General features: G+C 36.6%; 1 protein-coding gene across 1 annotated transcript in view; it reads left to right on the top strand.

Moving 5' to 3' along the window:
- The window catches only part of VWA8 (von Willebrand factor A domain containing 8), a 193,396-nt gene that overhangs the window by 100,027 nt on the left and 71,290 nt on the right, over positions 1-22,079 (top strand). Inside the window, exons 22-26 of the mRNA XM_086771807.1 lie at positions 5,291-5,366; positions 6,035-6,170; positions 7,432-7,551; positions 9,712-9,917; positions 17,749-17,900. Of these exons, the coding sequence (XP_086627933.1) occupies positions 5,291-5,366; positions 6,035-6,170; positions 7,432-7,551; positions 9,712-9,917; positions 17,749-17,900 (690 nt within the window). The remainder of the gene's footprint in view (positions 1-5,290; positions 5,367-6,034; positions 6,171-7,431; positions 7,552-9,711; positions 9,918-17,748; positions 17,901-22,079) is intronic.

Here is a 22,079-nt window from a genome sequence, read left to right as displayed (position 1 = left end):
AACAGAAAAAAAAATGAAACAGCTGATTGGATTTTCAAATATTTCAGAATTTTCTAAACATAGTGGTCAGATCATAGAAAGGTGTAGCTGTATGATAGGTTGGCTAAAGAAATTAATTTGTAAATGTCAAAATCATGCAAATTCTTTCTTTGTGTTAAGATTGCCTACTCTTCATCAGGATAATCCATGAGTGGATTAGCTAACCAATTAACAGCTTCAGTTTGCCCTTGACCTAATTGTTTTTAGAATACTCTTGAAATTAGGTCACAGCAGATAGGTATATTCATGTCTGATTGAAAAGTAATTGAGAAGATACACATCTGTATGTATTAGGTATTTAGATAGATTGATACCTCACAGAAATTAAGAACAACAATTATTAGAGCATATATTCTGTGTATCGGATTTTTTTTTCTTTCAACTACCATAAAGTTCCATTTGGAGAATAAGAGGAAGGCCAAACCTAAATCTGGTTTATCTAAGCTTGTTACTGTGAGCACCAACCCTTAAAACATGAGGTTACCTTCCATAGATATTCTCTTACCCTTTCAGCCTCAGTGGAAGTATATACAAAAGCCAGGACAGTATTCTTCAGCACTTGTCAAGAAGGAGTAATTCCAGTGAATATAGATGTTTGTAACGTTAACTGAGGTCCTGACACTGTGTCCTGTATTTGGGCATAAGCCTCCTTGGGGACTCAAGTCTTAATATGAAGCATTGGAATACCTTTTCCTTTCCTTAAGTTAGATGACAATGAGTAAATTATAAAATGGATCCAATTCTGGTTTGGTGTTTACATTTCAACATTTTGGGGAGGATAAGTGTCAAATCATACCATTAATATTTACAGATGTGTCATGTAGACAGCATTAACATTTTAAATAAAAAATTTAGTGCATTATTTTCATTTCTTTAAAGAAGCATCTTTCAGCCAGGTTGTCCTCCAGATGAACTAACACAGATTTCAAGAGAAGAGGAACATCATTCTCCTTTCTTCCTTACTTTTCCCTCCTGACTAGTTTCAGCTCCTGTGTCTCACCATAGGATATCCGGAATGCTTGGAGATGTTCATTCTTTCTGACTTTGCCTCCCATCCTACCCTGCTTCAAGGTCTGTTGATAGAGATATTTAGCTTTTCCAAACAACTCCAGATTTTCATTTGAAAAGAGCCTGGGAGAAAGTTTCTGTCTCCAATGAATGGAATAAGAAATGCTGAACTCGCTGTATTTGTGTAGAGGAGAATTCTAAACAATGAAATAGTAATCAGGTGTGGCTCCTCTCTTCTCTTTTTGGAGTAATTTTTTCAATTCAGTTATTTCATACAATTTGGTTAAAACTTGAGAATTGTCAGGGACAGAACAGAGTGGAACAGTCTCTGTAGTTGATGGAAATTTCTCCTGCCGCCTCTTGTAGCTCTTCCCTGGAAAGAAGGGATTGCTGTCAAAGAAATAGTAACTGTCACAGACTAGTATGTTCGAGTTAGTCTATAGACCTCAGAAAATGCTGCCTTTAGGGTAAATAATGCACCAGTAGCAAAAAAAAAAATGAATACAAGGCAGTGATGTGAGCTAATAAACAAAAAAAAACCATCAAAAACATCAAAAGAATTCTCAGAATGTCTACTGTGAATTGAGTGGTACTGTCAGAAGGGTTGCTTAGTTTCAGTAGCAGGTTTTTTTTCTTTTTTTTTTAATAGAGAGCTCATGAGGACAGCATGCTTGATAAAAATAAAAATACATTCTTAGGAAATATATTAGCAAGATTTTTGTATTTTTCTTTTACAATCAGAAGATAAATTAGTTCAGTTGAGTAGGATGACAGTATGTCAGACAGTTTTTCTCACCTACTTCTGCATTCCCACAGTCTTGCTTCTTTGTGTCAGAACTATTTTCATCTTGGTTGCCAATTGTGATGAAATTAGGAGGTTTTGATGTTCATGTCTTTGTTAGAGCCTAGTTAATGGTAAGATGCTAATATTAATAAGTGAATGTGAATTACAGTTTTTAGTTCCTTTCCTGTGGGAGTGAAATTCTACAGTCTAATGTTTTAAGTGCCAGACATATTTTACACTTAGGAAAATCTGCATACTATATTGTTCAGAAATATTTCAGACTTAGCATATTTTTATTATTTTGTCTTTCACTGTCTTTACATTTCCATAATTCCTTACAAAGTGGGAACTTCAGAAGAAGAAATCAAAGGAGACAAATTATTTTTAGACATTCTTTACTCTGCTTAGGTCATGTTAGGCTTCTAAAGAACAGAAATTAATGACATCTAATTGCATAGCTTATTATTTTGAGAGGAAAATAACATTTATCTGTACTAACCCTGGCAAAATCATTCTTTTATACATGGCTAGATTTAATAGCCTAAGCAAGTACAGGAGTTTTGCATTCACTTACGTTATCAAGCCAGTGGAATTAATATTTAGCCATATATTTAGCTTCTACAATACATTGTGAATCCCCTGAAATATTCCTTATAAATACTAAAGCTGAAAAACAAGAAAGGAGAAGAAAGGAGGGAACCACAGATAAAATTTTAAAAAGTTAGAAATTGTATTTAGAATGTCAATTGATTGTTCATTTTTATTCCTTCCACAATTTTTTTCTGATTCCTGCAACTTTCATACTAGTGCTTAAGTAGCTGTAAACTCTTTAGTGTTTATTTCTCCTGAAGATATGATCAATTCTGTCTTCCCTGAAGAATGAGATCATCCCAAGGATTTCTGTGGGCTGCTGGTATTACTAGGCACAAGTTAGTATTTCGTATCAGGGGCTTGTGAGTAATTTCTGCAGAGCCGGAGGATTAACTAGCTCACCAAAAGTAAAATACACTATTTTGTGTTGCGGTAAAATGTTGTTTGACATTTGTGTCTCTTCTTCCACTGCCACCTGTGCCCGTTCACGCCACCACCACAGATCTTCCTTTCCTGCCATGCTCTGTTGACTTTATTTTTTTCGTGTCTTGGCTGCTACATGCAAATTCATGATCTGTAAAGCATTCTGTAATGCTTCATCTTCGTTTACCTTGTTCTTGGCCTATACTTCCCTTAGATTCCCCCACTTTCTCACCTTTCTATTCCCTTAAAGAGGTCACAGTTCAGGTTTGACAAATCCTTCCCCCTTTCTTCTTGGATTAATTCCTTAGAACATTTTTTCATGAGTTATTTCTGACTAATTAGTAACCTGTGACTGTGCCTTCATATATGTTAGAATGTGGTTTACACATTTTAAAATTCTTCTACATCTGTGACTGTATAGGCTTGAACCAGAAATTATAACTGGCAATGGAGGTAGGTTGATACATACAGTCTGAGTATTTAGTCCCTAAATAATCTGTGTTCAAAAAACAAAAGTCATTTGTTTATTGTTATTTTTGGATCCATTATTGATTTCTCTGCCCAGGATAGGAATGGATAGACAAGCAGGATGACAGTAGAAGCTTTGTTTTTATGTCCATGGTAGAATTTCTAAAATAATAGGCAAACAATACTGCTTATTTTAGTGGTTTAAAAATGACATGTTGCAAGTGAATAGAATATGAGTAGAACTGTTTTGAGGAGTGTTGCTGCTTGTGACAGGCCACATTTGATGGGGTTAAATGAAGTGAAGGTGGTCCTAGCTTTCTAACCTTTGTAACTCTCCTTAAAGTTCAGCTGAAATACCTAAACATTAAAAATCCCACTGCCCACCCTATGCTTTATTCCTGTGCATGGGAAATGTTGGCATAAATTTATAATGAGTTTAAAGCTAAACAGGAATTATTATCTATCAGGGAGAGAAATCCTACTGACAGCAGTGTCAAGTGAAGGAAATGTGGATGTTATGCTGTCAGTTTAAAACTGCATTTCAAAGCTGACCATTTAATAGTTTGCTGCAACCAGTGCTGTGTCTGATTTCCTGTACCCGTGGAGCTTATCAGAATATTGTTTTTTTTAAAAGGTGTTACAAAATTAAAAGTAGAACTAAGGTGGATATTTGAAACAGTGAGTCAGCTTAGCTTAAGCAAGCAGTTTTGTTCTATGACATGGCTGTGAAAGGTAAGAGATTTTTGTTGCATCAAATTCCACATGCAGTGCACAGGTTACTGAACTTGCCTATCGACCAGCATGTGGATCCCAAGCAGCGTAAGTGAGGTTCTCCTTCATTCTGTTGAAGCAGACTAATCCAAAAATTTGAAATACGGGAGGAAAGGGATGGCATAGCCTGCTTGCCCTAACATTGAATTGCACATCCCATTGCCCATGCAGCCATGGGAATCATGGGAACCTTCTGTCATTACATACCTCTAGATTATTCCTTAGCTCATTGATCCCTCTGAACTTCAAGGTAAATGGATTTGATTTTATGGATCTTGACAAAGGTTTTGACAAGCATTTCATACAATCAGGAGGGATTTTCCCTAGGTTACAGACATAATTTATATAGCTAAATCCAGTGTGGTGATGTCTGTTGCTGGACCTTTCTGAATTGCAACTGTTTTTTATTTATCTGTACATTTAATGGTGATTGAAATATAATAAAATAGTGAAGATAAAGAAATATTGTCATTACAGATTTTAATTAACACTGTTTTAAACTTGAAGGAAAAAAGTAATTTGAACAATTTAAACTCAAATAGAATTTCAAAAAGAAATACTATGCTGTTAAAGCCTCTGTCTGATCTAAGAGCTTACACTGTCCATTATTTAAATGTAGCAAGTGCTTGTGAAAGTTATTCCATCTGATACGGTTTAGATAGAACTAAAAATAATTGATTTTTAGAATTCCACATGAGTATTTTTAGTCTTGTTTTTTTTTTTTTCTTGGTGATATGTGAAGAAGAGCAACTAAAACATTAATGATTTGACTAAGATATGACAAATTCCTGTTTGGTTCTTCTGGGGAGATTTCTTTATTTGTCCTGTAAACAATAGTTTAAGCATGCTTAACTAAAAATAGTAGTAACAGTAGTAATGTGCCTACATGCAAAAGATACAGATTCATTTTTCAGTGATTTTTTTTCCAGGATTTCTGAGAAATTTAGAACTACCATGTAAGCCCTGCCAGAGACAAGGAATACTCGCCTTTGACCATTAAGATGGCACAGCATTGTACTCAGTTCAAGTTCTTCAAGAATTCTAAAAAAATAAATTTTTATATATATATATGTATTTTTATTTTTTTTTTCCTTCTAGAAAAAGAGAGCCTTCAGTTTTTCATTTATTCATTTTCCATTTTATTGTAACTAAAATTCCTGTGTATTTTTAATTAATACTGTCTTTTTTTTTTTTTCCACATTTCAGGGATACCACTGTACAAAGCCTTACCCTACAGCCTTCTGTTAAAGATGGTCTTATTATATATGAAGATTCACCACTGGTTAGTAGTAACATTGGGATTGTGTATTTGGAAATATTTTTCATATAAAACAAGTACTTAAACATGCTGGCTTTTCAAATAAGAAAATTCTTTGTGATTTGATTGCTTTGATGGCATAGTCAGTGTGGTAACATTCAATTAACTTTTACTTTGGTCACGTTTGCCATGTTTGATGTGCCAAATGCAAATAAGACGATAGTCCTGGGAGTCTGCACACACAAAATGAGTATGGAAAATAATTTAGTATTAACCTAACACATTCTAACTGGTAGAGTGGTATTTTCCTCCTCTTTGGAGCATCTCACACTTACCTGCTAAGTTGGACTCCAGACAGCTGTTGCAGCATTCTTTAGTTCTTTCAGCTTCATGTTGACAGTCTAGATGCAAACTGCTTTTGCACTTCTCTGTCAGCCTTCCAGTTCTCAGTCAGGCTCCTGAGTAGCACAACCCTTTCTATGCCTGTCCTGAAGAAAGAGAAACACTCACCTTTCTTGTCTCACCGGCTTCCTCTTCGCTCTGCTACAGTTTGGTCATAGCTTATCCGTGTTCTGAGTCCCTTTCTTGTCTCAGTGCCAGCAAGATGTCACTGCTACTGACTGAGAAATTAGTAATGCAGTTTCTTGCAGTTATTTTTGGGTGGTTGTGATGTTGATTCTTTTCTCTTCTAGGTAAAAGCAGTGAAGTTGGGACATATTTTGGTAATTGATGAGGCAGACAAAGCACCAACAAATGTTACCTGTATCTTAAAAACGTTAGTAGAAAGTGGGGAAATGGTTTTGTCAGATGGAAGGCGAATTGTTGCCAGTAAGTAGATAGAAATAATTTTGGTCATTACAGTAGAATGTAACAAGCTGCTGGTTGTCAGCAATTACAGGACTAAGTAAAGCCGAAAAAGAGTCCAGATGAAAAAAATACTTGATGCTGAAAGGTTCACCATTAATGAATTTACAGTAATTTTTGTTTTTCTCTAGAGAATTATTTTAAGCATATGAGGTATTAAATTTTTGTTTCAAAAAATTACTTCATAAACTACTTTAGCAATAACCACAAATGTTTTCTCAAACTGTTATTCTTGTGAATGCTGCTGAGGAATTTAAAAAAAAAAACAAACCCTAAACAAACCTGCAAGTTGACCTCTCTACTTCTCATTCACCATAAGAAATAAAGATCTAGTTGACCAAATTGTGGTCTTCATTGCGCCTGTCTGGATAGTTGGGGTATAATTTGATCAGATCCAGAGATTAAGATAAGAGTATATCTGAGGTTGAACTGTTAAGGTTTCATCTAGTCAAATATTGTGTAAGCTTGTATTATTTCAAAATACCCTGCAGGATGAAAGTGGTTTGTAATTTAATGGAATTTAATTTATGAGAATTGCAGAAACTAAAATTTTTTAATTTATTTTTCAAAGAAAGACTGTATTAGAAATGCCCTCTTGATGTTAGTAGACACTGTACTTTCGGTAATGAGTTTCTTTCTAACAATATTGGGAACAGTGTTTAAGTAGGAGTAGAGCAATCGTTCAGCACTCGAATGGCACAACACTTGAGTTTTGCTTGTACAATGGGGCCAGTCTGACTTATTTTGGAGGAACAGAGGCTTCACATGTGTCTCTGGCTTCTCACAGATTTTTATAATAACCAGGAGGAATTTCAGTCCTGCGTTCCCGGATCAGATAATGTCAGACCTATATAAAAATTCATTTTACTCACTGTTGGCTTCAGCATTTTTGTGAAATTAAATATAAACAGGACAGGTAGTCTGCACCCCATGAACAGTGGATGTTTTGGTTTGTTTTTTTTTTTTAATTAAACACTTCTGTTATATTTTCCTGAAGCAAATTATAAAACTTTAAAATGAAACCTAGACCAGTTATGGTTAAATGACATGCTAAGAACCTACTGAGCCTTTTTTGGTAACTGTTCTTCTAATTCTAAGAAAAGTATAATTAGATTAGAAGAATTCTTCTTAGAATTATGGTTCTTCTAATCTAATAATATTCTTTTAATTCATTAATAATCGCAAAGCTTAAATATGCAATTAATAAATTTTATTTCTTTTCCAGATCATGCTCATGTAGAGGGGAGAGAAAATGTAATAGTGATTCATCCTGATTTTAGAATGATAGTTCTAGCAAACAGGCCCGGATTTCCTTTCTTGGGTAATGACTTTTTTGGCACGTTAGGTAAGTGATTCATATTAAGTGGTGATCTTTAAAGGAATTGATTAATAGAATGGCTGTCTTTATTCATTAGATTTCATGGGGAGAGCAGGTCCTTATGCATATTGATACTTTGTTTCACATAGGTCTCACAATGGCTAGCGCTTGTCCTCATGGAGTACTTCAACTTACCAGATGTCTGCTGGAAATATGATATAGTGGAGAAGAAACAGTTTGGGAGGTTCTTGGAGTTTGTGGAATGCTGGACCTATTGTTTGAGAGCAGAGAAGGACTTGTGGGTGATGTGGTGGTTGGAGGCCATCTTGGGCACAGCAATCATGAAATGACAAGAGTTTTCAATTCTTGGAGAAGTAAGGAGAGGGGTTAGCAGAACTGCTACCTTGGAGTTCCAGAAGGCAGACTTTGGCCTGTTTAGGAGCCTGATTGACAGAATCCCTTGGGAGGCAGTCCTGAAGGGCAAAGGAGTCCAGGAAGGCTGGATGTTCTTCAAGAAGGAAATCTTAAAGGCTCAGGAGCAGGCTGTCCTCCTGTGCCAAAAGGCGAGCCAGTGGGGAAGACTAATCTGGCTGAACAGAGAGCTTTGGTTGGAACTTAAGGAAAAACAAGAGACTTTATGACCTTTGTGAGATGGGGCAGGCAACTCAGGAGGACTACAAGGATTTTGTGAGGTTACGCAGGGAGAAAATCAGAAGGGCCAAAGCCCAACTAGAACTTAATTTGGCTACTGCAGTAAAAGGCAGTAAAAAAAGCTTCTGTACATATATTGTGGTGGGTTGACCTCTGCTGGATGCCAGGTACCCACCAAGCTGCTCTATCACTCCCCTCCTCAGCAGGAAAGGGGAGAGAAAATACAATGAAAGGTGAATTGAGATAAGGACAGGGATATCACTCAGCAATTACAGTCACAGGCAAAACAGACTTGACTTGGGGAAATTAATTTAATTTATTGCCAATCAAAATCAGAGTAGTATAATGAGAAATAAAACCAAGTCTTAAAATACCTTCCCCCCACCCTTCCCTTCTTCCCAGGCTCAACTTCACTCCCTATTTTCTCTACCTCGTCCCTCGTGAACATTGCAGGGGGATGGGAAATGGGGGTTGCGGTCAGTTCATCACACATCGTCTCTTCTGCTCCTTCCTCCTTGCACACTTCCTCTGCTCCAGTGGATGGTCCCTCCCACAGGAGACAGTCCACCACACACTTCTCCAATGTGAGTCCTTCCCATGGGCTGCAGTTCTTCACGAACTGCTCCAGCATGGGTCCCTTCCACGCGGTGCAGTCCTTCAGCAACAGACTGTTCCAGCATGGGTCCCCCATGGGGTCACAAGTCCTGTCAGCAAACCTGCTCAAGCGTGGGCTTCTCTCTCCACGGGCTCAGAGGTCCTGCTAGGAAGTCATGCTCCAGCATGGACTTCCCATGGGGTCATAGCCTCCTTCGGGCACATCCACATAGTAGAGCCTTGGTTGAGGTTTTGGAGTTCTGTTAATTTTCTTTTTCAAGCATAGAGGCTTTTCTGCTTTTAACACAAGTCCTTTTTCAGCAGGATCTGATCTTGCTTCTGCGAAGTTTTGTACTAACTGCTAAAGGACCCTTAATGAATAAACTCAGTATTACAGATTATATGATTGCAATCAATATAATGCAAGTATATGGAAATAATATCTTGCCAGATTTCTTACCATACTTCAAGACAGACAGAAAAAAAGATAAATCCAGTGTTTCCTCTAGACCTCTCGGGTTTGTGTCAGAGCATTGCTGAATATCAAGATTTCCCTGCATCCTGTGGTGTTTTGAAGGCATCCTCAAATTGGTCCCATTCAACCTGTTATTCTTTCTTTAAAACTTCTTTTTTTTTTTTTTTTCCCCCCCCATGCATTCATTTGACTTGTGTTTCTTCTTGAAGTTAATTTCTCCCTTGTGATCACCTTAATTAAAATGACAGGAGAGATCTCCGTGTGTCCAGGAACCTCAATGTTCATCGTAGCAGATTTGTCGTTCACATTTTTCAAAGTATTTTTTTTCTTTTGTTTTAACAAGCAGATATTCGACATCCTCTTGAGCCATTGCTTTTCCTTTTAAGGTGGCATATGAAACTCTAAGGGGCTGTTGTGATGCTATCTCTCTATCAATTACTTAACTGTATGCTTTTTTTTTCTTTCAGGGGACATTTTTAGTTGCCACGCTGTTGACAATCCCAAACCACAGTCTGAACTGGCTATGCTTAGACAATATGGTCCTGATGTTCCAGAGCCAATTCTTCAGAAACTGGTAGCTGCTTTTGGAGAACTGAGGAGCTTAGCTGACCAAGGAGTTATTAACTATCCCTATTCAACTAGAGAAGTTGTGAATATTGTGAAACATTTACAGGTATAGTATATCAGATTTCATTGAAAACTTGGGTTCATCACTGCTAATTTTTCAATGCTTGAAGGCTTTAGAAAAAGATGCAATTATTGCTCGTGGATTTTTATATCTTTTTTATTAAAAGTTTTGCATTTTGAAGGAATCATCATATTCAGATGTTCAGATAGTCTGAGGGTAAGGAGCACAGATGTACATAGGCAGATTTTTTTGTGTGTGTTTGTTTAGATATAGAAGATACCTGAGAGCCTGTTTTTCCACTATGAGAGAAAATGTCACATTTATACTCTGAATACAGTATGCAATGTTTATACTAGCCTACATTATAAAAAATCTGTATTCAGCATACAATACTTCCAGAATAATGCAGCTTTATGCTGCTATAGAATTTTTGGTTTTATTAATTTCCTGGGTGAAAACAACCCTGCTGCATAACAGTAATACGTCATAGATGGAATTTTTCTAAGGAAAATATTAGATGGATAACGACTTAGCAAACAGGTACTTAGGAACCATGATTGCTTCCTACACACATTTTAACTGCAAATCTTGACTTCTGAATTAATGATGATTATTTTTGAAAGGTTACAGTAGAGTATGACTTCTGTGTTTTTAAATTGAAGGATACTTTTTGTCTGAAGTATTTGAAATATGAAGTATTTTAGTGCTATTTGAAATAGCAGTGCTCTTATTTTGGTCTGCTTATAATCATAAAGTAGGCAATTTATTAGTTTCTAGACTATTTCTTGAATTATTGAATCCTGGATTTAAAAAGGAGTAATGGAAATATTAATGTAATTATTACAATTAGAATATAGTTTCTCATAAATTCTTTGACCTACTGTGCCTGTGTTTAACACTGCATAGTGTAACAGGATTGCCTGATGGTTTTGTGTTTGTACTCATGAACATATTCACATATGTCCATGCACACAGACATTTAGATCCTACAGCTTAGAATTACAAATTTAAAAAATCTTCAGTTCATCTAGATTTCTGGGGAGGATAGACTTTGCGCTCTGCAGTCTCTAGCATGCAACGAAGTCTTGAGACGCAGTAAATTGGTGATAATATGATATAAATAATATTAAGAAAAAATAATTACAACTTTGTAACTTTATACAAAGAGTTAACAAAATTCAGACCTAAAAGCTGAGGAATCCATCCAAATAAACACGTAAGCAGAGTATTTTATTAGAATCCAATACCAGTTGATAGATATTTGCTTACCAAACTGATAGGAATGTGTACCATGTTCATAATAGGACTGATGTCTTTAAACACAGTTACATTTGAAATTAAAATGGAAAAGTTGCAAACTTGAGGAGCATTTGCTGTACTGTGGAAAAGCTGGTGGCTTAGGGTTATTGTTAAATGAACTCCTCCCCATCTTCCGACTCTGTCTGGTCCTATGTTCCATCCCAACCTCCTTCCATCTTCTATCTCCAAGTAATCTGAAGTTTGCACTGGCTTGTCACCAACTGATGTGGAAACATATGGCTTAATTATTTTTTTCCTTTGAGTGTGAACAGCATCTAATTGAGATTGGAAGAGCTGCATTGCTAGTTGTCTGAAGGGCACTTACTTACTCTCTGCTTCTGTCTCCTTTGCTTAACCAGCTTAGTATGGTCACGTCAACCTGGTCATGGGGCACAGATCAGCAGGGCAGTTTCCCATCTTTCACCTCTTTCAAAGTCAAGTGTAAATATCCAAAAAAATCTTCAATATGCAGCTTTGATTTCTTCTGTAACATCTGTTTTCAAGATCCCAGTCTCTTTGAAAGGATGCAACATTTTGTTTACTGTAACTTGTTTTTCAATCTGAATAATAAAAAGACTGGGAGTAGCCAAATGTAAACAATGAATATAAACATGATGGTTATTCCAAAGTAAGAAGCTTTTAGGTCTTCAGGTAGAGAAAAAAGAGGAAGGAGGGAAATGAGTCAGTAAAATTGCTGGACCTTAGGAAGGAAGGAGGGAAGTTAGTCATGTTGTTAAACAATTTCCCTTACAGCAGTTCCACAGCTCCATTCTCTTTTGTATTATTGTGTTATGTCTTTCACATACTTTTGGAATTTTTTGCTTCTGCAAAAAGACACGGTTGTTTTGGAGAAAAAAATGCTATTGATTACTGCTATCTGAGAGAGCATATGAGCATCAGGGCTAGTCAGTTAAGAGAATATTGTGATTACTGTGACATCAACATATTATTAGGCTAGTCTCTGCACTCTGATTAATTGTGGTCTTCAATCTACAGGATTGTTTCTACAGTGTAGTTACAACAGCATCTTCCAATAAAGATTATGCAAGCAGGGAACCCATAGCAATTTACTCAAAGCTTAGACAGTGCATTCAGAGCTAGGATGCCTCCCAGGCACAGATACAGGCTGGGTGAAGGATGGATTGAGAGCAGCCCTGAGGAGGACTTTGGGATACTGGTGGACAAGAAGCTCCGTGTTAGCTGTCAATGTCTGCTTGCAGCCCAGAAAGCCAACCGCATCCTGGGCTGCATCAAAAGAAGCATGGCGAGCAGGTCGAGGGAGGTGATTCTCCCCCCTCTACTCCGCTCTCATGAGACCCGCACAGGAGTACTGCGTCCAGCTCTGGAGCCTCCACATAAGAAGGACAAGAACCTATTGGAGCAAGTCCAGAGGAGGACCACAAAGATGGTGAGAGGGCTGGAGCACCTCTCCTACGAGGACAGGCTGAGAAAGTTGAGGTTGTTCAGCCTGGAGAAGAGAAGGCTCTGGGAAGACCTTATTGTGGCCTTTGAATACTTAAAGTGGGCTTATAGCAAAGATGGGGACAAACGTTTCAGGAGGGCCTGTTTTGATAGGACCAAAGGGTAATGATTTTAAAGTAGAAAGAGGTAGATTCCTATTGGACATAAGGAAAAAACTTTTACCATGAGGGCGGCGGAACACTGGCACAGGTTTCCCAGAGAGGTGGTAGATGTCCCATCCCTGGAAACATTCCAGGCCAGGCTAGACCACCTCTGAGCAACCTGATCTGGTTGGAGATGTCTCTGTCCATGGCAGGGGGGTTGGACTAGATGACCTTTAAAGGTCCCTTCAAACACAATGAGTCTAAGGCATTTTCTGGTGAAGCTCAAAATACCAAACTGATTTGCAGACCTAAAACTGCAGGCATAAAGAAAGTTGTCTACTTGTGGCTGCCTAACTTGGTTGCTGCTCATATTTCTTCTCACAGATTGTATAGGGAATTTGGGTCTTGCAGCTCTAGATTGCAGGTGACCTGAATATAGCCTTTTGTCTCCCTTGCCTGCAGTTTTCAGACTGTGTCAAATGTCAGAAGTATTGATGCTAATAGTGGCTTATGGGCAACCTGAGGAACTCTGCTCTTGTTCCATTGGATTGGTATATGCCACCCATAACTACCGGCGTGCGCTATTACTGCTTTTCTGCTAATATATAGCAAATGTAATGCCAGTTTTTGAGACCTTTTGTATGTTGTTTTGCAGACTCCAGATTTGCCTGATGTTCCTGATAGATGTTAATCAGGCAAGCCACATTAGTCCAGATAAAATGGAAATAGGCTTTTTTACTAACTCTATTGAGTTTGGGAAAGCTGAGATTTTTCTGGTAGGCCTTCTTTCTTGTTTGCATCTGAGATTGCTTTCTAATAACAGCACTGGTGTGACAGTTTTCAAGCAGTAAATGTCTAAGGTGCCTTGTGGCCCTAAAGTCTACTAATCATTAAGCTTTTAGGCCTGTTCAGTAAGCTTTTGCATGAAGGTAGTACTTTTTTTCTGTTCAGCCTAATCTCAAAAGGAAACCAGGCTTATCAAATCACAGTTTGTATCTCTTTCTCACCTTGCTGCCAAACACTCATCAGTAATAAACTTTTACCTTTTTGGCCAACCACAGTGAACCTCAGTTGCTGGTTTTCAAAGATAATCAGGTTTCTTCTGGTTTAATCAAAATCAGCAGCTGTGTGACAGGGAGGAATAGATTGAAATTAGTGTCCCTGTGAATGAAAAGGCAGGGGGAGAATTCAGCTGTTTTGCCTGGCAGTAGATGATGCCCACTAAAGAAACGAGCACTAGTTAATCAATTAGCATGGCTGTCGCTCAGAATGAGCCGTGGTGCTTCTTGCCCTACTGACAGGACAACTGAGGAGAAACAGACGGAGCTGGCAGTGTTTAGTGAAAAGGCATCAGGGATACAGGGGAAGCCAAGGGCCCGGAGGAGTGAGTAGGCAGGGAGAGATTTGTTGGTGTCGTAGGGGCAGGGTAGGCCTTTGGGATAGTGCTGGCAGGTTGGGAAACGTGCGGGCATCTGGAGGTGCTAGAATATGTAGGGAAGTGGGTGGTGGTGAGAACACTAGGTAGACATCTAAAACAAAAATCTGGACTCATTACGGACTGGATACCAGATAATTTGCCACTTTATTTTTAGGGTAGTGGTAGAAGTACAGTAGACCTCAACATGTGTAGTGTATTTTATTCTTTATTCTATTGTATTTTGTATTTGTACTAGGAAACTGCTATTCTACTGATAGCTTTTAAGCAGATCATAGCAATACTCATGGAAAGTTAGATCCATAAAAATACAGATTTTTCACCAAATCACGTTCTGTCACAACTCTTTATCAAATAAAGCATAATATTTATACATAAAATACAGAATTGTTAAAAGCAAAACCTATGTTACGTACTATTTTAAGGAACAGCCAAGAATCTAAGCTGTGAAAATACTCTAAGGTACACACAGAGGTGTTACTTGTAAGGGGAAGAATCAATGAATGAGAACCGGACAGAGTGATGAGAGATCAATATTTTTTCCAGTAATCTGGTTTTAAAAATCAATAGAAACCAAATTATTTTAAAAAAAAAAAAGTTCAACTCAAACATTCAACATGGCTTTGTGGGTTTTTTGTTTTGTTTTGTTTTTTTCTTCTTCAGTAAGCAGTTGTCCAGGCAGTTATTAAAAAGTGTTTGGATTTGTTTTGATTGAAACAAGAGAGTTGTGATTTATTTTTTTTTTTTAATAACTGAAATAGAGGGCCTTTTTATAAGTGGCTTGTGTTCAGAACAGGTTTTACTGACAGCAGTGATCAGTTGTGCCTGAGGAAATAATTTTTTATGATGTCCTACAGATACAAGAGGCATGGAACTATTGAGGCAATTCATTGAGAAGAAGGGTAGTGATGTCAGAAGTTATGCAGTGATTCAGAAAAACATGGGAAATACTTGTAAACAACTAGTGAAACCCAGATAATTTGAGGCACTTGACAAGTTTTCTGCAGTATCTAGTGCAGGGCAGATAAAAGAGTAGGTCATGAGTGAACAAGATAGCCTGGTGCCAGTTTGTTGGTTGTGCTTCACTGTGAGAAGTGAAGAACTCAGTAAATGCAATATTCATTATAATAAATATTAAAAAATAATTACTTAAGGGAAAGTTTTTGTTGTATAGAGTGTGCATAATTCTGGACACATTTTGTTTTTATCAAAAAGAAGACACACTTGAAAAAGATTGAGATAGGGTCCTGCACACTGAGTACTAAGTAGCTTTACATGTTTTTAAACTTGAGTGTGATATACATTTTTATAAGTCTGTGGGCTTTTTTTTGGTGCTATGATGTTTACTTTGACTGCAAGGTGCAATTTACATTATAGAAGTTAGTACTTTCGCTACTAAACATTGTCACAAACTTTTTGTGTTTATGTTGCATGTGAAATATTTATACAGTTTTTAGTTAGACTGGCTGTTGGGAGAAATTTTATTTTTAGTACCTATTTCATTCGATAAGGATGGACATTCTAACCAGGATGGCACAGGCTGTAGGACAACTTTATATTATCCCACAATAACTTGTATTTTGCTAAGCTGTAATAATGCACAACTTTTAATAGGTTCCTCATGAACAGATTTAAAAGGTAGGATGTATTTTGGCACGCTTTTATACCAACACTAGTACTGAAATATTCTGTGGCATGTACACCACAGATTAAAGAAAGGTTTGTAGAAGACTATTTCTAGCAGTGGTATTCCATTCTACCACTGTAACTGGCTAATTTTAGTATTGCTTGTGTCACAGAGATTTTATTTCAGAGATTAGAAGTTTATTAAGTTGGGAAAATATTAAACTCCTGACTGAAGCTGATGTTTGGTTAAGATTACAGGTCAAAACATTTAAGAAAAAATTCTGGTTTCTTCTATTTTAGTTAGTTTTTATTTCAGGACTCAGATATCTTTATTTTTAATACTTTCATACATTTCTCTGACACTTGTGTTAAGTCTAGTTTTCAAGTTATTTGTACCAGCCTTGCTCACTAATAGGGGGAAAAAAAAAAACAATTAAGAAATATTGAAATACTTCTTCACGTTTATCTTCATCACTGTAAGTGTGCCATACTAAAGTGGGGGCATCTAGATCCTTGTCGCAAAAATCTAGTATTTTAGTGAAAGCTGTATGAAGAAAAGGGGAGAAGTTTAAAATAAAAAGATTCTCACTCCTATCTCTTGCCAAGAAAGATGAAATAAAGCAGTTAGTTGGTAAAGTTCTAGGATATGTAGTAATTTGGTGATTATTTTAAAAATTCTTTTTACTTTATTTACTCCATTTACATCCATTTACAAGAGTAAGATGGCTTTTTTTTTTCCCAGATATTTTATTAAAGAGTATCTGAAAAGGCTCAGTGACTTAGCTGTGTCAACATGTTCAACTTAAACAGTGGTTTTTATCAATGACAAATAAAAACTAAATTTCACATAATACATATTCCATTTAAATTATCTAAATGTTCCTTTAAAAAATGAGCTTATTTAAGCCTGAAATTATGGCTGCATACATAAAGGTCCATGTTTATTGAAATCTACCTTAATTTAAATGAGGACAGGTACATGTTTGCTATGGTAGTTTCAGGGTAAATCAAGAGACAGTAGAAGTCACTAACTTGGAACCAGTTTGCAGAAGAGCTGAGCTAGCTTTTGACACTTCCAGTGTCTTCTGCAGGTACCAAAAATCCCTTTCTTTGTTTCAGCTTATTCGTACCACATGAGTTCAATTGCCTGCTCAGTCAAGGCAAGGTTTAAGTCTTACTGGCTTGTAGTTCTTAGTGGGAAACGAGAGGCAGGAAAATATGTTTTCTTCTCCCAGAACAGCAGTAATTAAAAGGTGTGGGAAGATGTGAGGGGCAGTTCTGACACCTGGAAGAGCACACTGGCCTTAAATCAGCTCAGTTCAATAGCAAAAGTTAGCACTTCCTGTGTTGGAAATACTAATGAAAGTTTGCTAAACTTTTTTTTGTTGTTGTTGTTAATGTACACAGTACATCTCAGACAATATTTTTCACTAAGAAAAAGAAAGTTTGTGCATCTTAAGTGAATTGCTGTTTCTACTAAAATCCATCATAACCAAAGGCAATTTTTATTAAGTAAGCAGTGTACCTTCTGCTTTTCTGTGTTCAACATTAAGAATCAGAATTCTTAAGTGAATTGTATAGTTGAATTATATGAATATACGTACATTTGTGTCAGATCTTCATGGTTAGCAGAAAGCAGTTCCAAATTTGGAAAATACAGGCTATATTTAATTATATGTTCCAATGATTACATCATCTTATTACACGTGTAATGAATGATGAAGACTTGAATGTTGTTGAGTAAGTAGTTGTCTCCTGCTTTTTCATTTAATTCAGATTTAGTGTCAGTAACTTCATTCTGACTTTAAATAATGTGCCTTCTTTCTTCTGGAAACTAATAAAAAAGGTGACTTGAGCACTTGTCTAAGTTCATTTTAGAAGTATTTAATGATATGCTGTAACTTTACAGATATTTAGTAAAATAAATTCGGGGATCTTTGTTTCTTTGCAGAAATTTCCAACTGAAGGACTGGCAAGTGTTGTTCGAAATGTATTTGACTTTGACTCCTACAACAACGAAATGCATGAAATTTTAATCAGCACTTTGCACAAGCATGGGATACCAATTGGAGCAAAACCGACCAATGTACAGCTGGCCAAGGAGTAAGAATAACATAAGATATATATTAAGAAGACAGGTCTCTCATGATCACTTTTTTATAGTGTGTTATCTTGCTGCTAACTGATTTAAAACCAACCTGGAATACTTGAAGTCAATCCTCTGGTTCAAATTTATATTCCTCCAAATAAGTTTCAACAATATAAATTCATTTATAATGGAGTATTTGCTTATTACTAATATTTAATGTCCATGTACATATTGATAGTTTGTATGGTAAAGAGATACACATTAATAAAGGGAAATACTTGTTTCTTCTCTTGTGTTTTTAATTGAATCGCAGCACATTTCTGTCCTGTTCTTTACCATCTAAATCGGTACCAAAAAAAAAAAAGTTATCTTCAGTGGTAATGGGATTTTGTCTCACAAAAGGCTCTACAAAAATACTTCTGCAGAATAGGACAATGCATGTAAGCTCTAAGAACCATTTTTGTATGTGTCTGTCTATCACTATTATTCTTTAATTATGTTAACTATTGACATGTTACAGCATATACTTTTTCAGAGGTTAGACTCAAAATAGCTTTTTTTTTTTAAGACTAAACTAAATTATGAAATAGATTTCACTCATTCTTCTACAGTTCACAGATAACCGGCTTAAGTAGATCATATTGAAAAGCAATTGAAAAACTTACTCTGGCTTGAACTCTAATACATAATTTATTTATGGAGAAACAAATATTTCCCTTTCATGAGGAAAGCTTTATGGATATATGGAAAATGGAGTTTGGCATGATATATATATATATATATATATATATATATATATATATATATTTTCTGTGTTTGCTAAGGATGGACTGATTCTTAGGACGTTATGTCTTGATATTAGGTGTCCATGTGTAGGTTTCTCCTGCTGGAGCACCACTGTCACCATTTCTAACATCCTACATATAACTATTAAAAGAAGATTGGCAGTGCAATGACTGTGCTGTACCTTCTAATTTTGATGACAGAAGAATTACATGCCTAGGGAACCAATACTTGAGCAACTGCAGTGCCTGTCAAAATGACAGTACACACTTGAAACTCTTGCCATAGTTTCTTTGCTAAAAGTCACTTGGTAATTTCTATTTTAAAGAATTATTACTTCTGTCATCGTTTTTGAGAAATTTACACTTTATATAATTTTTAGAAGTATTAGATGTGATTAGATGTGGGTTTACGTGGGTGGATTGGAGACGTTTCTTTAGTAATGAGAAGATCAGAGGTTTAGGAAACATAAGAGAATGACTGCTGTAATTGAGGACTGTTCAGTCTAGAAGTGAGAAGATAGAAGAAAGATCTAATCATAGTGAGTTAGGGATAATCACCTGATCATTATAAATCCATCACTGAGGTTTTATAGGACAGGTTATACCAAGGATAACAGACGTACAAGACCCCCCACAACATGCTCATCAAAAACTTCACTTAACTGGCAGCTATGGATGCATGCTCTGTACACTGAGGGCAAGAGGAGGAGAAACTATTGAAGCAGTTCACATGCAGTTGATAAAAGCACCTTTTGCTTAGATCTTATAATGCAAGATTGGGACTACACTGACTGCCTGACTCTGATGATCCAGCAATCTTGGTCGCAGTATCTCCCTTGCATCCACTACAGCTGGCATTTCAGGTTATTCTACTGCTCCGTTTCAAGACAGCCTTGCTGTTGGTCGTCAGATTTAACCCTAAGGAACTTGTAAGCCACAGGTGGATCAGCTTGAATTACAGACACATCTTTCAGGAATGGTTTAGGCACAGTTGATTCTGCCTTGGGATAAAACAACATCTAGATAGTATCTACAAGTCTGTTCCAGCCCATATTGCAAGCTCTCGTGATGGACACATTGAGGTAATTTGGTATGGTGTTTGCACCGCTGCAGAAAACATACTTCCAGAAGCTGCTACATGTTTAGAACTAGGATACTGACCTCTTTTATGTTGTTTTCCAGGAATCTGAGAGTAGGATAATGGTGCTCATCTAGTCCATCCCACTTCCTTCAGAAAAGATGCACGTTAAGCTAAAAGCTTCTTACCTGATTTTTGTCATGATTCATGCCTGAAAACCTTCAGAGTTGGAGTTCTATAACCTCCCAAAGCAAGTCAGCCTTGTTTCTAAATATCCTTGCCATTAGAAAGTAATCTCTAGACTAAACATATCCTGTTCTCTGAAACTTCCCCCATTTTAAGGACTCTAGTTGTTTTTATTTTTCTGTTATGCTCCCACTCTCCACTGGACAGGGCAGGTTTCTGCTAGAACAGAGTAGAGTAGTATGACAATGTAGAGTAGAGATGCATTTCATGCAGCAGTCCCTTTTAAAAACCCCAGTATGTTTGCATTTCTTGCTATGTTTGACTCATGTCTCGTTTTCTAAACATGACCCTCCAGATCCTTTCTGCAGAACCCTGCATAGCACTTACCCTATCTTCACTTGACATAATCAACTTCCTTCATGCTTACGCTTTTCTTACTGTATTGTATTTTTTTCAGATTAGTCCTCTGACTTCTCAAGATCACTTTCCATTTCAAGCTTGTTTTCCTACCTGCTTGTAGCCTCTCACAAGTTGCAATCGGAAGGTTTGCTAGGTGTGATTTCTACAGTGTCTTAGTGGTAACAGCATACCCCCGCAGAGGTTCACTTCTGTGCTCCAGTCGTAATTTGCAAGACTTTCAAGATTTACTAGCTCACGTAATAAATTGCTCAGTGGTTCTGTTAAGTAACATGAAAACCAGGATAATAGCCTGATTCTATTCTGCCTGAGGATGTTAGTCATACCTGCCACAAAATCATTACTGTTGATAAGAATATAAATCATGTACAATTAGGAAGTTTTGTGATACAGAAGCATTTCCAGGTTCTAGGACAGGAAAATCATTATACTGAAATGCTCACTCCTTTATACAGGTACTCTCTGTCATGTCTTGGATCCAGAAATTTGTGAATCTTTTATTTTAGTAAGGTTTGGAGAAGTCTGTCTGTCACCTGTTACTTAATCTAAAAGAAAACTTGAATAAATAAGAATTATTTAAATTGCTCCTGAAACATAACTGCTGTAAATATAGGAACGAAAACATGAGATACACAAGCAACACACTACAATACAGGATCTGAATAAAAGAAACTTTGAGGTTTGTATCCGGCTGAAATTACAGGGAAAATTTAACAGTCAGTGCCAGTGACCCTTATGGGAATTTTGACTTAGGCTCTGGAATTAATATACCTAATCTTGGAAGGATAGATTAGGTAGTGTCTGATGACTGTTTAGAAAAAGATTCTTGCAGTAGTTATTTTTTCAAGAGAGAAATTAATTTGTAGGTGCTAATTTGTTTATTTCCAAAATCAGTGTAATACGTTAGACCTGTACAGTAATGCATTACTTGGGCTTTTTATTTCCTTGAGGTTGTTTTTTTTTTTTCCCACATAGAATGACCATTCATCAAGACACTGACATGTCCAGTATTGTCACCTTGTAACGTCATGATATTGTTTGTATCTCCTGGTATCACCTGTTCAGCAATTTATAATTTTTATCAGTATTCTGTGTAAAGCAGATGGCTTGTCTGTGATGCTTTGCCAAGACATAGTGGGAAAAATTGATTACTTATTGTACTAACTCATTATCTTTCTTTATGTACAATTACATTTTTTTTTTCCTGTTGACCTCTGTTATGTTACGTTTGTCAGAACTCATGTTAATCTGCCATTTTGTTGGTCAGTTTAGGCCATTTGCAATTCCTAGGTAAAACAGCATTCAACTCTAATTCTGACATTTATCCTTGATGAAATTGCCGTTCCATATTTTTTCCTCATGTCACTATCCACTTTCAGATGCTTGCTATAACTTGAATATTCATTTTATATGAACTGAAATTTTTATATGTAACCTAAATATGTAAATTTTAGTGACTTTAATTTTCTCTTGAGACTGATTTTTTTCCCTGGGTAATCTGTAGTTAGTTATTGGACCTGTCTCATATCATATGTGTCTCTTGTCCACCCTATGCATTGCACGGGAAGCGGAAGGAGGATTCTGCACTTGTCTGTCAGGGAACAGGAGGCCTAACATAAGACAGTTCTGTATTTCTACTGCTTTTATTTTTAATCAAAAAAAGGTGTTTAAATAAAGTACAGAGATCTGGTTGGTAAGGAATTTTCCTGGTTTCAAACTATATCTTA

The sequence above is a fragment of the Chlamydotis macqueenii genome, chromosome 1, assembly GCF_036417535.1.
Source record: "Chlamydotis macqueenii isolate bChlMac1 chromosome 1, bChlMac1.mat, whole genome shotgun sequence".
Lineage (NCBI taxonomy): Eukaryota > Metazoa > Chordata > Aves > Otidiformes > Otididae > Chlamydotis > Chlamydotis macqueenii.
This window is presented reverse-complemented; position numbering and strand designations above follow the sequence as displayed.